The sequence below is a fragment of the Sceloporus occidentalis genome, unplaced genomic scaffold (genome assembly GCF_023333645.1).
Source record: "Sceloporus occidentalis isolate IW3139 unplaced genomic scaffold, rSceOcc1.0.p SCAF_103, whole genome shotgun sequence".
Classification (NCBI taxonomy): domain Eukaryota; kingdom Metazoa; phylum Chordata; class Lepidosauria; order Squamata; family Phrynosomatidae; genus Sceloporus; species Sceloporus occidentalis.
The window spans coordinates 1450820-1469425 of record NW_028317083.1 but is presented as its reverse complement, the minus strand read 5'-3'; the positions used below and the strand labels follow the sequence as shown (position 1 = coordinate 1469425).

The following is an 18606-nucleotide window of genomic DNA, read 5'->3' as shown; positions in this document are numbered from 1 at the left end:
TGAAATTGATTAATAAAAATAGACGTTGCCACAAAGCACATAGGTGGTCCTCTAAGCGCTAATATTTTATGTAAAGTTCTTTTAGGCGACAGTTCCCTTTTTTTTAAGAAGAAACTGGAGCTGTTTGTATGTATGGATTTTGGCACCAGAGATAACATTTTTGAAAAATGGAGTGAGAAACAGTGTCCATTGCACATTTTTAACATGTTCGAGTTGGCTGTTGAGTACGCTTGACGCAAGACTGTCATAGGCTCCAAAAATGAAGGTTCTGTTGTTGACATTCCAGGATGTGATACTTATTATCTAGAACATTATGGTGGGATCTTAGAACCGGCATAGGATCTGGGGCTGACAGAATATAATCAATGCTAAACTTGATTTCATCCGATTTTCCAACATAGGAGCTAGTTTGGTTTTGTCTGATTGTGACATCACTAGATAATAAACGGTTCGACTCCCGTTGAACGGTTCTTGATTCAGTTTGACTTTCCACACCAGGCATAGAATGTACAGATGAATTCGTGCATTCCCCAGAATGAAGAGTTTTTGTTATACTTTGTTTTCTATCTTTCGGACATTTTTTCAAGTTTCTCCTTCTTCGTCTTCTCTTGTAATTCCCATTTTCAAAGAGGTCGAGCATTGATTCACAACCAGATGCAAAAGACCAGTAATTGCCCTTCCCTTTCTCATTCCCTTCTGTTCTTGGAACCTGTAGGTACATAAAAATAAGCATTGTTACATGTTTCTCATTTAAATGTAGATGCCCTTAATGTGCCTTTGAAACGGTCGATTGCATTTGTGACCTACAGACCATGAAGCAGAGATAGCCAACCGTTCACTAAGTGATAATCACAGCAAGTGATGTCCTATCTGTTAATGCTCTGTATTGTATTCTTTACTGGACAAAAAACTCTTGATTCTTGTATGAAATTTTATATATATATATGTATATATATATATATATATATATATATATAGGGTTTAGGAGATCATATCTGATTGGCAGGAGTATATATATATATATATATATATATACCTGGATTCAAATATGTGGCGGAATCTATTGTTTTTCTAGAAATCAAAAGGTAGATGGAGCATAATTATGTTACCTTGACAAAACAACTGTTGAGGGATAAGTTGTGTCTAATTGAGTTCTGCCACGCTCTTTGGTTGGACCTATAGTAGGGGAACTTCTTCATGATGAAATCATAGATGCCAGACAGCGTCACTCTGCTGTCAGGACTCTGCTGGATAGCCATAGCGATCAGGGCGATATAGCTAGAAGGAAAAGAAAATAAAGGAAAAGGATATTACACATAGTCTACTTTTAGGAAGTGTTCATATATAAAGCTACAACTCACAGTGAAGAAGCATTTAAAATCTAAAAGAAAAGTTCTTCTTTTTGGTAATATTAAGAAAACATTTTCATATATCATATGTGAATGATATGCATGGAAATAAATGTTGCTTAAGAAAACAATTGAATGTTTAAAAGTAATTAAAATGATTTCAAAAGCAATAGTAATAATAATAATAATAATAAAATGTATCTTAAGTTTATGAACATATATTTCTTCGTAACTTGTATTGTTCATCATTATGATATAATCTTGCATAGTGTTGGGCTCCTTACTCAAAATGATACTTTGCCTGAAGAAGAGTCTATGGCACTAATTTCTACAATCCAACCAATGATGCCATCAACACATCATTATTGATTATTATTATTATTATTATTAATAATAATAATGTATTTTATTTATTCTGGATCGGAAGGATACATGACCTCAAACACTTAAGATTATCATTCTATTTTGTTTTTCTTTTTTAAAAGCATTTAATTGACTATAAGTAGTCGTATAAAAACAAGCAGGAGATATGTTTCCACTTACCTATAGGCTGGTCTGGTATATTTCTTTTCTTCGTCGGAGCTGCAGGTTGGATAATCGTCTCCGTCATAGTTAAAGCAGTTATAAGGGTACTGGGTATGGTCAAACATAGTGCAGATCTTGTATGAGACTAATGTGACTCTGTTGTGTTTGGTTCTGTTTGTTAGAATTCCTAGGAAGGAGGGGTAAAAAAAAAAAACACCAGTGCTTCTCTCCCTTTCTACTCAATCGGGGCTCTCTCCTCCCTCTCTCTGGAGTGGAGGTTGTTTTCTTGAATTTCTTATTCCCAGACAGTCAGTCTGTTGGGATATTTTGTTTGCATCTAGTTATAAGGAAGACAGTAAATAACTGATTAAGTTTGGTAGTTCCATTATGAACCTTTGAACCCAGGGTGTGCACAGCCTTTAGCTTTTTATTTTCACCATGGGTGGTCCAGAATATCCAGACAGAAGTGGAGAAGAAATATCTTTTTTTTTTCCCTTTCCTGCAATCTAAACACAAGCAAACAAAAATGAGCTCTCTCCCTGTCTCGCTCTCTCTCTCTCTCTCTCAAGTGGTAGATGAGTGGAACAGCCTTCCAGCAGAAGTGGTAGAGGCTAATAAACATGTAAAAATAAATAGGATACGGCTATCCTGAATGTAAGATGAAACCAAGGACTTATTAAGGTTTGAGTCTTTACATCTGGAAAAAAAAAAGGGCAGACGATGGGCCCAAATGGTTTTCATCTGCTGTCAAATTCAAACTTTTGGATTCTGATGCTTTATATATTAATAGGGAAGACGTTGTAAATTCAACGCGAGATACTGTATGAAGGGCTATCAGCAGACATTCTATAAAGCTCTAAAAGCTGACTATGTGTGTGGGCTTTGATCTCAAGGACGGCTTAGAATAATAGCGTTTGTGACTAAGCATCCAGAATTAGAACAATGCCAGATTTTTCTGTCCTCCGTGGTGCAAATTTTGTATAAACCGAAAGCTTTGAAAGTTATTCTAGGTAATTGCAGAATAATAAGAAAAACTGTTAATTTCTGCGATCCACGCCAGACCCTGAGAATGGCCGCGATATAAAATGCGATGTTATGCCTCAGAACTCTGGCCGATTTAGGGGAAAATCAGATACATTTTGTAAATTAGTTTTTGGCCAAGCGGTTTTGCTGCCTGTGTGGAGCATACATAGGAAGATATATTTATAATTTAGGTAGGAATCTCTGGTCTAGACTGTTCCCTCATTTACATTACTCAGTGGGCTTTGATTTAACCGAACATAGATGTTGAAAGCATGCAAAAAATATGCTGAAATTCTCTTTGTTTTTAACCTAAATCTCCACAAAAACCATTTTAAGACACCCGGATTATTCCATTATGTTTTATCTGGCTTCTTTGTTAAGGAACAAGAAGCGTGAAATTTCAGGGTTAAGTTGATACAATAGAACCATGTATTGTCAGACGTCTCATTCTACAATACCTGTTTGGACTACACTCTACTCAAAAAGTTAGGATCTTTGTTATCAAGTGGGTTTACATTATCGTATATATTGGAATTATTATTATTTGATGTTTTATATAGCGCCATCAAATTCCGTAGCGCTGAATTATTAGCTATCTGGCTTTATAATAATTTTTAGATTTTTTTTAATTCTATTGAAAAATTTATATGTTTGACACCTTTTCCATCAGTCAGATATTTAAGAAAAAAAAAACCTCATAGGAGATAATGATCGCTATAGAGACAGGATTCCGAAAATAGCATTTATAAAAATAGTCAATTCAGTAAATTCAAAATAAATATTCATTTATCCAAACTAGAAAATATCCTACAGAAATTCTATATAAGCACATTTTGGATTGAAGTCAGAATGATGTTTTTATCAATCTTTATGTCAGAAAATAATCAAATTGTAATTTGAGTGTTCTTTTTCTTCACAAGTCACTTTTTACAGTTAAAATTATCAATTAAAAAATAATAATGATAATAAATGGGGGTCTCCATGATCCCTACTAACCAATGTTAAATCGACCTGGGAGACACCCCCACCCCCTGCTCAGATGGATGGGGTTAAGGTATCCAAAGCTACCCCATGGGAGGCAGGGACCCTAAACTGTGCCTCTCTTACCCCCACACTGGTCCTGAAGTTAAAAGTCCTTTGGGGGGATATCCTTGCCCATGCCCACTGGGGTTAGGGGATTAAAAAAAACACCCAGTTCCTTTCTCTCTTCCTACAACCCTGCCCTTGGGGATTGACAGATTAATGTAAAAACAAAATAAAAAAATAAAAAAGAAGATCCCTATCTACACATACATCTCCCAGGTAGGGGTGTATAAGGTCCATCCACGCACCTTTTGGGTGCCACAAGGGAGGACAATAGAAATCACAGACCTACTCTAGGGGACAATCCACAAACCTTCTTTTAAGCTCAAGGAGAAGAGCCTCAAAAATAAAAAAAGAAGTTAATAAGTAATACATCCTTTCTGACGGCAGCAGATTGAAAAGCATTTGCTGGTTGCACAGAAGCTTACATATACGATAGTAGGCCTCCTAGACGTGCATGGTGGGCCAAGGATGCAATGTACCCACAGACCATTATGGGTGTTTATTACAATGTAAGTTCCAAGAGCAGAAGAATGATTGAGTGATTTCTGTTCCACCACCCAACAGACAGTTGTATACTTAATTGAAAGTCTTACTAAGCTGATATGTAATCATTTTATACAGACCTGCTAAAAATCCTTCCCCACACACTACCACTGATAGTGAGGCACGACTCTATTATCATCTATCGTCTAATCATCATAACCGAAAACGTGCCATTCTCTATGGCTGGCCAAGCAATAACATTCTGCAGGATCCACAGAATCTCCTTGATCCACAAGGGAGGTATGGTACTAGAAGTGGTGTTTCTCATGGTGCATTTAGTTACAAAAATGTTACATTCAGCAAAGTAGGTGGAACAGCCCCTTTAAAAATAAACCTTTCTACCATTTATAAATAGCAACTACTGTTTTGCTGTTTGTTCCATTTTATTCCTCAAGTAAAAAAAAAAAGATAAATATAATTTGAATACAGCATGTGCTTAGCGTTATAACTGTGTTTGATAACCAGGTGTAATCGATTAAACTGGTGCAGACACTGAAACGCTGATTTTCAAGGATTGGCTTGTTTTGATGCAGGTTTGTTGGTAAATTACAGCACAGACACTTGCTGGCTGGAAAGATGGGCAGCTGTTTTATATTTTACACAGATTCAAAGCAGCGGTAACTACAGATTTTGTCTGGAGACAAAAAAATTCTCGCTCTTTACAGCAAATAGTAAATGGATTATATGATGAAAGCGGTTAATACAGTAAACCTGTATAAGGGAATGATTTCTAGACAATTGCGTGGAGGGCCGGACTGGACATGATGAGATCTGGAACTTTGAGGACAGTGGCTACCCCATGGTGTAAGTGCAGCCGATGGGTGGATATGCTTGGCATCTGCAGCATTTGTCCAGTGTGCCTGATGGTCAGTTCAGATTGTGTTTTTTATAACAGACATATGGTTGTGTGTGTTCAGCTGTTACTTTGCTCAGGGGCAGCACATAACTGGTCCATCCCAAGTGAAAAGGTGAGTCCAGATGTGGACTTCCTTGCGCTCCTGTGCCTAGAAGGATATAAATTGGGCCCTACTGCTAAGACCCATGAAGGCTGAAACATATGTTGCTTGTGTAGAAAAAAATTGCTCTTGTGACAAGATTGATATGACAATGGAGATGTTTACTGTGTAATAGCACAAGAGGGCTAAACCCTGAGAGGTGCCCAAGTGGGGATGCGCCATAGGACAATCTATTAAGCAGTTGTCCGTTCTCAGTGAGACAATCTCATACTTGTTTTGTATAGCATTTTGATTCTGGGCTGCCGTTGTGGCAGGATCAGACTGATACATTAATGGAGTTTTTCCTCTGTAATGACGCAAGAGAGCTAAAAGTCGAGATGCTCCTGAGCGGTCATGCACCATAGGACAGGCTATCAAGCTGCTGTCCATCCCCAGTGAGTTCATCTAAAACTTGTTTGCTATGGCAGGTTTTTATTAGACCTTGAACAATACCATTTAATTAACTGAAGTTTCAGGTGAGTACACATATATATGTATATATATATATATATATATATATATATGAACCTCGCATGCACTCACCTGAAACTCGCATGACATCAGTTGAGTCTGGTCAGTCAACTTAACCTTTAAATCAACGGAACACTAAATATCATATAAAATGTGCTATTTGGGTCTATTCTCTATGAGATTTCAGTATGAAAAAATATATGTACTAAGCAATCCCCTATCTATTCTCTGCCTCTCTGTCTATTCTTCTGTCAGTCTATTTATCATCTCTCTATCATCTCCACCCACACATGTATGTAATATAATAGGGTGTGTTGAGTTTCACTAACACCAAGCAGTAAAATGGTATTTTGGATATGTTACTAAAGGGACTAAGGGAAGTATCAATTTCCCTATGTTTGCTGTTATTTTTCTTAACGTTTGATTTAACCAATAAGATGAAAGGTCTAAACTCTCATAAACCAAACCTGCTTGCGAATCATGCATCAAACGTCTCATGCATGTCATATAAAAGGATACTTAATCATTCACATTAATAGAGGCTTCTTTATAGACAGACCCAAATATCTTCTCTTGTATATATACGAGATTACTAACCAAGCCTTATGGCAACTCTCCGTCCATGTGTTTAAAAGGTATTCCCAGTGTTGTGGGAGACATAAATTGCTCTTGGCAGGTAATCTGCTTTTGACCGTTTTCTAGTAAGCTGATCTGATATTTACCTACACTTTTAATGTCTTCGGAGAGTCAGAATATATGAAATATATGAAAGCTCTAATTTAAAGAGCATTAGATGCAAGAATTCATTTGTCCTTGGGCTTGTCGAATTTGTATCCTTAAAAAAAAATATTTCTCCCATATTCCCAAAAGCAGGTCAAGAAGTCACATCATCTATCTCAAAACTATTTTTTACTTAACTAAAGCAAAGTAAGCAGGAACATTGCTTTTAAAGCTCTGTCTGAACTACCAATGAGAACCCAAACAATGTAATCACAGTAAATTGTGCCTACACAAAATTGTCTATTTGGTGACCGTTTGATGTAAAACCAGCAGTAGCAGTACAGGTTAAAGCTCTTCCAAATAGATTTTTGTATGTGACCCGGAATATGAATGCTTTTTATGTACACTAATGGCAATGCCTGTGACAGCCACATTTCCATAAATTAATTTTCACGGTTCTTAATTTACAGTAATGCAGAGAAAATTACTTTTTGTATCCCCAAAGATGAGATAATTTTTTGCATAGAGCCCGTAATGCAAGGTCTGAATATCTAATTAAGCCACCGAAACAATGTTGTAACTGGATCACTGCAGAACTGGTGTTGGTTAATACTTTTAAGACATAATATTGTTTTAAATAACCTTGTTTGTTGTTATGCCATAGAAATAGCTTAGATTACAATACAAGCTTCAGCTTCCATTAATGCATGTCTCAATCGAGAAAATAGGACTGACTATAAACATATTGCCTTCCTATATTATTATTCAATAATAAGGCGGCTGTTGACCTTGTTCCAGCCGCACAAATTTATATTGGAAAATAATGATAAAACTACATAAAGAATATATATTTATACATGTTTGCATGGTGCCGCGCAGTCGAATAACGAGTCTCCTACACATACCAAGTTGCCACAATGAAGGTACAGTGACATTGCATTTGTGGAGATCCCTTAAAGCCCTCTGATTGTTTCACATATTACAACTGGTTTAGACTAAATATCCCAACCTACAGTTAATTCCTGCTCAGGACTCTAGTTTTAGCTCCCTTGTGCCGTTACAGAGGAAAATTCTCCATCAGTATATTTGTCTAACCCACAAAAGAAATGTATAAAATGGTTTTCCATATTTTGGAACCAACAACCCCAAACATACTTTTTAGCCATCATGGACCTTATTAGTGATGTGTGGTTGGTGTCCCTCTATGTAGAGCGATCAAAGAGATTCACATTCTCATTAAAGCTTTTTAGGGCTCTAGATATGGTATCCTCCTTAAGGATTCCCAGAAAATACAGTAATGCACCACATTCCAAAAACTGGTATTGTTAAAGGGACAGTCTAATGTTCTTGACAGCCCTATTATAGAAGAATGCACATTAAAGTACTCTGTGAGTAACCATAACCCTCCATGAATACTTTAATATACATTTTTTCAAAAATAAACAAATACAAAATTGAATAGTTATCTGACATAGAATTTGCAACCAAATATTCTGCAAATCTGCAAAATCTTTATTCTTTCTCCATGACTCCCACCTTTCTTGCCACTTTCAGCCAGTGTCAGGGAAGTACTTTCATTGAGATCAATGAGAGCTCTTCCCTGTCAGTGATTGACAGCCTCAAACAGCCAATCAGTGGCAGGAAATCAATGGGAAGACTTTACACATGTGCACTGAGTACACTAGAACCAGCAATGGAGCTGATTGGAGGTGAGTACATCATATGCAGGTAGATGCAGTGGGCCAAATGCATCCCCGGCAGGGCATTTTGCTGGAGGGGGGGCAAATGCATTTGGGGGATTTTTCTATGCATTTGCAGAATGGACCACAAGAGAATGTAAGGGGTACACACAACTCTAAAGATAGTTGGAATGCCCCTTTAAAGTCAATTGAAATAAGTACACAAATGTTAGCTTTAAACTTAATGAAAATTGAAAATAAACACTTCCTATTCCCAGCAATAATTGATGTCCATCTTCTAAGACTAACATCCGAATGTCCAATCTCACAGATATTAGAAACAGAATTCAATGACAGATAAAGACATGGGCATCTACTGCCCATTTGTTTTCTACATTCTATGAACTCAAACCTTACCTTGTCTTATGTTCAAGATAACCTTAGATCATCCCATTCATGCTTAAATTCCCTCACTGCTTCATCTGCAACTAAATCTACAAGAGGGCTACTGGTGTAGAGTGGATGAAATATGGCCAGTGTAATAACGTGGTGACCTTGTGCTCTAAATTTCTACTATATGAAACAATTAAATTCGATATCTTTAGGCTTTCTTAAGTAAACATCAGCTGAAGAATTAAGGCTAGTTAAGAGAAAAGGGCAGAATATTGAACATCAAAGACTCTCTATAAACCACTGTTGGATTGTATAGATCCCAAAAATGCTCAAACCAAACAAAATTTTAAATGGAGTCAGACAAAAACTACTTTAAAAATGGCAGAAATAATAGTTGACCCTTTCAAGGTGCCATTGGTGTCTGTAATGGTCAGACAATACCATCTTGAAAGATTAGCATTACGTCAGCTGCTGCTACGTTGTCATACATTTTCTATATTCTTGTAATAATTAAATAGCCTGATTTGAAATGAGCTTTACTGGTTGATCTAGCCATCAATTACATTTGTCACTTTTCTGGACCTTGAATTTAGATTCTGCATAGTCTCCCGGACTAACATAGCATTATAAGCATTTAGTTTCACAGTATATACTGGTACCAGTTTTTTTTACCAACATCTATGGGACTTTTTTTCTAACATTGTAGAATTGCTTGCCTTCATAGAATCCAAATGATTAAAAAGTGCAATTCCCGAGGCTTCCCCTAGATGGAGCAATGTGATCAGGGTTTACCTGTGCAGTAAATTATGCACAATACGCCTCGGAAATTAGATTATGCTACAATATATCTGCTTCTATGTTCTATAGAGTTGGATGAAATTAAGATTTCCCGAAACATCATTAGCAGTAATGGATCAATAAACATGACATAATTGAATTGATAGCACGTGGAACCTCCCAGTGCCTACGTACAAAAGTGTAGATGGGGATTTGATTGTATTTACGCAGATGAAAAAGACTCACTTATCAGCTCATATTTAAACAGGACAGCCCCTTTAACACCGGTTTTCTGATCAGGAAATGAAAATACACTTCATTATATTATCAGGGATTATTCTGCCAGGTCGTTCTGCAGACGGAAACTACCTGTCTTTGTATGTCTCTCCGTTACGCGGCAGATTAACATCAAAGGATTTTTTTTTTCTCTAAAAAAGTAATGTATCTCCTTTGTAGAGCACATTCATTGTGAATCTAGCTTTGTTTTAATATTCTGTATAGGACACATTCACTGTTTCAATCATTAATATATTCTTTGGCGATATGTACTAGTCAATTATGAATGAATACACAAGCCGACCAGAGCCCTGTTAATGCATTTCTAAAGCAATCCTTTCATTTCTGCCAATGCTGTTTAATCCCATTACATTACATGGCTAGGTGATTTATGCAGTGACTTTATCAAAATTGTCCTGACATACCTTTTTTTCCCCTTTAATAATCCAGTAGACTGGCAGCGGATCATCTCCATACAAAAAAACAATTACATTGTACAAAACTGATTTTGATTAAAGGGAGTTAAGCTGTGTCTAAAAGCGGATTTTTGTGTGTGTGGGATTAACTTTTTTTTTTACTGTTGTAAATGCATTCATAGCCATGTCACTGGCCATCATTGTCATATTGCAATAGTTTTTCAAGGAACAGTGAAAGGTGAGACATGAGCCATTAAATCCTTGTTTTAGTGCAAAGTATGTTGAGTTTAACTAAAATGTTGGTTTGCGGCTTCTTAATGGTTTTCTTAAGACCTTCTACAAATGCTTCAACTGCGAACAAACTGTAACAATGCAAAAGTTACTGGAAAATTGTTAAAATAACTAAACCTAGTTAACAGGCAAATAATAATCCTACTCTGATAAAAAAAAATGTATAATATTATAAATAACATTGGATATGCAGACCACAAAACAACAAAATATACCTAAAATCGCTTAGTTTTGAAATTTTTAGTTTTCAAATATTTTTATATCACTTGTTATTGGCATTGCACGAATATTTATATTGAACTATTTTTATAAGGCCATATTTGTCTATTTCTCTACTATATACAGTATAGATCAAAGTTTTTTATAGCATAGCGACAGCAGTTATTGTGTTTCTTTATAGTTATCTACAAGGGGATGCTATAATGTTTCTTTATAAAGCAATCCTGGATTCCTGACTGAGCTGTGACAATGATGCCAGGGAGCCATTAGCTGAAGATGTGACTTGAAAATGTTGAGACAAGACCAAGGACTGATTAAGGTTTTAGCCTTTAAAGCAGGAAAAATGGTCATAGTAGATGTGCCGAATGGTTGTTATCTGCTGTCAAATACTGTTTCTATATGTTTTGTTGGTTTATCTAGTGCTGTTGATCTACTCAGATTCATACAACTGAATAACACAAGGTTATTGTCTACAAATACAGAGGTTTTGAGGTTCTGATTTCCAGGATATGTCATCACAATCTCGTTCAAAGAAAACCATCAGCAATTTCATCATTCTCTTCTCGTTGAATAAACGTAATTGATGTTTGTCAGTGGGGAGCAAGAAGGCAAAAGGTTTTCCATTGCCTGTTTGTGTCCCAACCCAACTAATGTTTGTTCTGACAAAGGGGCCATACTTTCTGGTTACATAGTGGTATAATAAATCCAACTTATCCCCAGTGGATGAAGTGGCAGAAGAGACCAAGATGCATCTATGTCTCCTTTCTTCCGCTTGACCAACATGTTATGTTTTGTTGTTCAAAAGAGTCCTACCAGAACTGCAACAGCAACTCTGAGAAGAAGACTACTATTCTAACTAGTTCCAAGTTTCATGGAAAAGAGGAGAGTTCACACGACCAAGCAGATGCTTAAACTGGGGTCATGACCAACAACTGGCTAGGCTTGGGTTAGCAGAACTGAGGTCTTAACATGCTTTGTCCCCAATCGTCTTTGAGTCCATGCACTAGTCCAGAAAGACACTTGCAAGAATGTGTATATCTAGTGAGTCAGTCCGGCTTGCCTCTTGCAGTCTTGTTGCCCACCATAAGCAGAGTCTTACAGGGCAAGTACTATCAATTTTCATAAAGTTCACAGCAAGAGCTTCAAATAAACTCTAGAAGTTTTAATTCATCATTCATCTTGGGTGCTATAGTTTGTCATTTTATAACTATGATTTAATTGAACCATGTCAAACTCCAAAACACGATCAATAACCTGTACCTAGCTAGAATTCTTCATTTAACTCGACTTTTGTTTGTGTCTTCTGCATTTAGTATTATATTAATTTCAATACAATTTGTGACAAAGCCCTGTGATCCAATTTCAATCCTCTAAACCTTGAAACTTCAATACACCGCTGAATATAATGGGAGTTATGATTCAGCAGATAAAAATCCAATATTTCACCAAAATTTAGAAAGCCATATTAGGTCTAATAGCGTCATCAAAAAATAGATTATAATTATTTATTCCAGGTTGTATTTAGGTGTCTCTAATTAATTTCACATGTTTACATGACACTTTTTTGTGTTAATTTACATTTCATTATAATTATGATGTTTTGACATGACTTTGGGATCTGTGTTATTAAAATTCATAATGTACGACTTTGTTTTATATAATTTGCAGTCTTGAAATGTTGGATTTGTTTTCATGCCGTTTAATTATAGTTTATTTTTATTTTGCCTCTCTTTATTTTTTTCATCTACAATTTTTGTGCTTGTAAATAGAATGGGTTCATACACCCAGATTCATTTTAAGAATAATCAAATATTCTTAAAATGTATTTCTTAAGGAACAAACGGCAGTTAAAAAATATGTATTTTCCTTTTTGACGGCTCACATTTTATTACACTTTCCGAGGGGAGACCTCCGTATGGTCCTTTGCAGCCGGCTCTGCGCTTTTTTTTGCAGAGCAGGGCCTCCTCCGTTCTTTGTCCCATGCTGTCCAGAGGTGTCTTCTCCTGCAACCTACCAACTACTATGGTCGGCTGCGGCCTTGTACACAGCCATGCCATACACTAGATGGTCGCCATAGTCCTACATGAATTGACCAATGTCACTCCTTGTTGAGTGTGGCACCAATTTCGAATTGACACCATTTCCTCCTTCTTTGCCCTATAAATGCCTTCACTATTCACCTACACATTGCCCTCAGATGGTTATGCTTATGCTTCTTGTAGTGTGTCCTATCCCCGTACATTATATTGCATATTCGACTCCTGTGTTTGACTTCGACTTGACCCTGATTATTCTGAACTCGGGGTTCGTGACCTGGGCTTGACGCTGATTATTCTGAACTCAGGCTTCTTGACCTCGACTGTCTTAACGGTTAACCTCAGGCTCCTGCTGGACCTATTCCTCGCTTGCATCCCTGAGTTAGCCCCCGATCTTGGGAGATCATTACAAAGTCCCACAGCTGCTCAAACTCGAGGGGAAACCAGTTGGAGGGCAAAGAACTGTCCTGAGACGGGCTTTCTCTTTTGGGGGGCACTGACCTACCCTGCACCAGCGTCTCCTCCAATACACTGAGTGTGACAGTATTGTAGATGTCACCCTTTATTTCATGCCCTAGAGGAAACTTGGTAGATAATAAATCAGAAATAATCAAATTACTTTTCCCTGGATTTCCAGAAAGATCTTTGTATAACATTACCCAGGCTTCGATTTTACCTTCTCTGCATCACTACAAATTATTTGGCTTAAGACATAGACGGATCAGATTCAATGCTTTTTTCACTTCCCTCTGTTATTGATTGGCATAGAATTATTGCGTTTGGTACCATGTCTGTTTAAAGACTACATATAATTTGCATTTTTTATGTTTGTCAGTCCAGTTGATATTTTTCTGGGATATACAGTTAAAACATTGACTTACTTTTTCTGCTGTAAAGACTGAAGACTTAATCGGTCCTTTATCATCAACAAGGCCTGTCCAAAGTAGCCAATTTAAATAGGGTATGGAACAAGCCTTATTGCACCTGGCAGTTATCCTTTAATTATTAAAACAACACTCCAGCCATCGTATATGATAGCTGAGTGTCAACTTTAGCTTACATTTTTTCCTTTCCCCCAGCTCCATGGCTTGTAGGAGATCTGTTTGACCTATGGGCCTATTCTGCTTGCCAGTCTACAAGCTTGAGAGTTCCAGCAGATCTAACGAGATCTCTGTGGCTTGTGCACAAAGCACTCCCTTTGATCTCAATGGGAGCATTTTCCTTCCAGTGTTTTTCCAGTGTATGGTATGCATACTTCATAAATACTTTTTAAGTACAATCTTCATTGGCGAGGCTGTATGGGACATTATACTGTCCATTTAAAGGCCCTCTCAGTGTGCAGTTTGGGTAAACGGTGCAGCTTTGGAGCATTCTTAGACCCCAGTTAGCTTTTCACTTAACACAAAAATTCATTCCAGGCTGGTATGATGCCCCCTGTAAGGTCACCAATCAAATTATTACTCCCGACACAAAAAGAGCCTATAAGCAGACACCTAATTTATAATGCCGTTATCACTGCTGTTCTACTTTTATTTTCATGAGAACAATAGCAAAAAGTCTTCTTTTCTTAAGCAGTTCCGTTCTTTCCTCATTGTTTAAGAAATATTCGAATGATTCCGACCAAGCAGTCAGCCTCTTTCCAAATTCCATGTCACTTGCTGTCAATTTTTTTTGAGATACCCCATACAGAAGGTTATTTCTTTTAGCCACTGGTCATGCTGCATTCACAGCTTAAAAAGGGTGACTAGCTCTGTTTGTCAAAACCCATCACCGTGTTCATAGAATGATAGGTCCTGTGGACAAAAGTGGTTATTTGAAGTACAGAATAATGGACGCTCGTTGGCAGCTAAATGTGAATTTTTATTTCAAGAAACATCATTTCGACAAAAGGTTTTCAAAGCATTTCCCTTGATTTATGAAAGTGTGTAAAAACATGATATGGAGTTGTGGCCAGAATATGTGATTTATGTTAGCACTTATTCCAGATGCATTTCAAATTGAAAATATCCTATTTCCTGTAGCAGAAATGTAGTACATAAAACTGTAGCTTTCGATATAGGTATAAAATGTATATTTAAATTACAGATGAAAAATATCAGAAAGCAATAGAATCATTTAATTATAGCACCAGGAGAGAGGAAGGAGACAAAAAAAGAAAATCCTACGCTGTCTGAAATGTATAGATTTTTCATTTTGTTAAATCTGTTAGTTGCTTTAAAGAAATGACCTCCGTGACTCTGTTTCTTTCCGCTGTATGTTTAACTACAAAACTGCAATTATTCCTTCTGGGAATTTCCATTTTTATATTATAATTGGAGCTGTTGTTAATCTCTCTCAGCAGGTTCGGCAATATCGTTGATGTTCTTGGGCTGAATGGAATAAAGCTATGTATGTCCTTGCTCCGTGGTACTTAATTGCCCAAATGACATTGAAAACCAACAGTGTAAGCGACGTATTATGCGGACATTGTATGGAGATTGTGTAAGGGATTGTGAAATAATATATACAAAAAAAGGGGAGCGCACATAAAACATAAAAAGTCATATATATTCAGATTCAATGGTTGCTGCTAAAATATAATAATTAAATAAAGAAAAATAAGTACAAAAAACAAATAGCATTCTTAAATATTGGAGATCCTGTCACACTATACGGCCATTTATCGGTTAGCCCACCACTATGTCAAAGTACTCCAATTTTGGTGAGTCAGTGGGACTGCATTGCATTTGAACCCAAAAGAGAATCTCTTACGGTTGCCTCATTTATGGTGTCCAGAGAAGGCTTTAAATTGCTTGAGAGTCTCATTTGGGTTAAAATACAGTGCAGTCCCACTGATTCAGCTCCTTGGAAAGCAATATAACCCAAGAAAAGTTAGACAGAATCCCCAATGATTTAATGGTTTCAAACCGTGTCTAATATAACTCCATCAAGATTCCTGCCTGCAGAGGCCTAACACATACTATAGCTTTACCCTGATCTATACTTTTGAAGTTGTCACAAATCATAAAATAAATGGAATCCCTACTTGCCTGGTAATCACAACACCAATGTGATAGTTGTTTCGGTAGAGGTTACATAGCTCCAATGTGATTGTTGGGAACCACAGGATTTGAACCAGCAACTCTGACCGTGGGAGACTGTTCACCTACCATTTTCCAGACCCCATGTCGTCTGCCAGTCCCGGTTCAGGCTGGAGTCTCTGTTCATCGACAGGTTCTTGCTCAGGACCCTGCATGGGATATCCAGGTTCAGGAGGACCTGCTTACAGGTGGCTGTCTGCTGCAGCCTTGGTCTTCTTCCTAGTCACCATCTACAGGTCACTTGTGCTTTTAAGTTGGACCTGTGCCTGTAGATGGTGACTAGGAAGAAGACCAAGGCTGCAGCAGACAGCCGCCTGTAAGCAGGCACTCCTGAACCTGGATATCCCATGCAGGGTCCTGAGCAAGAACATGTTGATGAACAGAGACTCCAGCCTGACCCGGTACCTGCAGTTGTGACAGTGATCCATGATTAAGTTGGGTCACATAGCTTCAGTAGGACTCCTCCTAGAAGTTCCAAAAGGATTCTCAGAATACATGTAGCGCAGACGTGATCTACTTCAAAATGACCTTGAATGCTAAATAGTCACATGCTGTGTTTCAATAAGATTCCATCTTCCTGGTCAGCAGTCACATACTGTAGCTCCAACGCCATTTTGATTACAACAGGATTGTAGCATTTAATTTCAAGAATCCACTTGGTTTAGTGAAGACTAGAACAGAGAAGGTTGTATAAACCCATATATCTATAAAACTCTTGGCTGGCCTCCAGACGCATTTCTTTCAAATTATGAAATAAACAGGTATGAAAGAGATTTATCCAAGAAAGGACCGCTCACAGTTGACTTGAATAATACTCTATAATGGGAAGGCAGAAGACTACATCTGCGTTTGAAGGTTAAGATGAACTAATTTGCCTGACATTTCAATCTAGACTGCCCTTGTTGAATTAATCTGATAAACCATTTGAGTGACAACTTGAGTGGGCACTTACTCAATGAGCTAGATACTGAACATGTTTCATTCTCTGTATTTTTATTTTATGTTAAAGAAACAATCATATACTTCCAGATAGTAGAAAGGGTTGTTTCATATAAGAAATAATGGATTATAGTAACACCTTCCTTTTTTAACAGACCTGTAGCCTTTCCAGGCAGAAAGCATGATCAAATATGATAAGAATCTTCTCATTCAGTTGTCGTTTTCTCAACATAGAATAGGATTTACTCTGAGTGAATCCAATTACAGTTCAGTACTGTGTATCCTGTGAGATAAAAATTGACTGCAAAAAATTTGAAAAGAGTAGGTTTTCATAGAAAAAAAAAATCACACCCTCCTACATCATTCTCCCCAAAAAAAATTCTCTTGAGTCTTATCCTGAAAATTCTTCACCCATCAGCAATTTTCAAAAGCCAAGTGAGGCAAGTCATCATCATCCCATCAAAAGATCAAATGCATTAAGCTTCTTTTCAGATTTGATTGATGTGTCTATATATTAAATGTTTTACGACTCATTTGCTGATTTCATGCTGATACTGAAGGAAACTTTGACTAGGAAACTCAAAGAAAATAAAAATGTTGAAAGGTGGCATGTCTTATTCGGGAAAAAATCCTATAATTCATAAACCAACAGCATGCCGGTTGAAGAACTTCTCAGATAGAGAATATCTAGAATTTGACGTTCTGCTACTCAACACGTCATTGGTATTTCCAATTTCCCCGTACCATCGTTTTAATGCCAAAACCTTTTTGAAGGACGGATGCCCTGGGGAGAACATAGATCAAAATAATTGTTTTGTGACTCTAGAAAGAAAACACGGTTCCCATTATACGGGTGACGAAAACATCTTCATCTAATATCTTAGGTGTTCGTAATATTGTTATAGGAATGATTCTATAAATACCAATGTAGCCCTTGGCTAAAATGTCTGAGAAGGATGTATCCTGAAATATTTCATCTTCTTTTATCAGCAGAGTTTTGACGCAAAAAGCTATAAAAATGCTATAAATGGTCTGTATTTCATAAAAGCTACAATGTATGTGATAATTTAGCTATTCTGCTGAATTCTACAGAGAAACAAACACATAGAAATATGTTGATGCATATATTTCTACTGGGATTTTGTTTTAAGGACAAGGAACAGTCATGGCATCTTTTTTTCCTTGGCTCATATATATATATATCCCGGCCTCATTATGCTCTGCAGAGTGTTTCCACACTCAGGATTTATGATTATGGGTCTTCCCTTTGTCTTAGTAAAGGTAGTTGGTGTTTAAGGCTTAATGCAGGAACACACTAATGTTAATCTCTACTCTGATAAACTGCATTACAGTCTTATCCTACCCCACCAAGTACCATTATATCACAAAGAGTGGCTATGTAGGTCATGGTAAGTAACATTTTCCATTCACTTCAATACAAAGCCATAAGATATAATGGAGTCTATTATTCCCTACAGAGAAATCATATTATTCTTACCTTCTGGGAATAACAGAGAAACATTCTATTTGCTGAAGGTACACCGTTGTAATTTTCACTTTGTTTTTACTTTAATGTTATCTTAATCTCTAATGGCAGATATAGCTGTATGAACTTATCTCTTAGTATTCATGTTCTCTTATTCACGTTTCAGCTATAGCTTGTCCCATTTCCGTCTTTCTTTTCATCATTCTATAACATCTTGTCCAACATTTGCCCTCTGCGTCCGTATTGTGTTGTATATGTGACCCATCTCTGCTTTCCTCTCCACCCTGCTTTGCGTATGTCTA

The 18606-nt window shown here is 37.0% G+C and overlaps 1 protein-coding gene across 1 annotated transcript; it reads right to left on the bottom strand.

The window, feature by feature from the left end:
• Nucleotides 1–244: 244 nt before the first annotated feature.
• On the bottom strand, nt 245–1999 carry LOC149283507 (forkhead box protein L3-like). The gene is made up of 3 exons (XM_089497408.1): nt 1893–1999; nt 1110–1278; nt 245–709 (listed from the first exon to the last, which is right to left on the bottom strand). Exons 1-3 carry the CDS (start codon nt 1997–1999, stop codon nt 245–247), a joined length of 741 nt encoding a protein of 246 aa, XP_089353534.1.
• Between the last annotated feature and the right edge of the window lie 16607 nt (nt 2000–18606).

Bases quoted from the DNA above. Each gene is read 5' to 3' on its own strand.
- LOC149283507 (XM_089497408.1), bottom strand. From the start codon at position 1,999: ATGTTTGACCATACCCAGTACCCTTATAACTGCTTTAACTATGACGGA. The intron at 1,279-1,892 runs GTAAGTGGAAAC...TTTTCCTTCTAG, and splicing joins TATACCAGACCAGCCTATAG to CTATATCGCCCTGATCGCTA. The intron at 710-1,109 runs GTAACATAATTA...ATGTACCTACAG, and splicing joins TCAACAGTTGTTTTGTCAAG to GTTCCAAGAACAGAAGGGAA.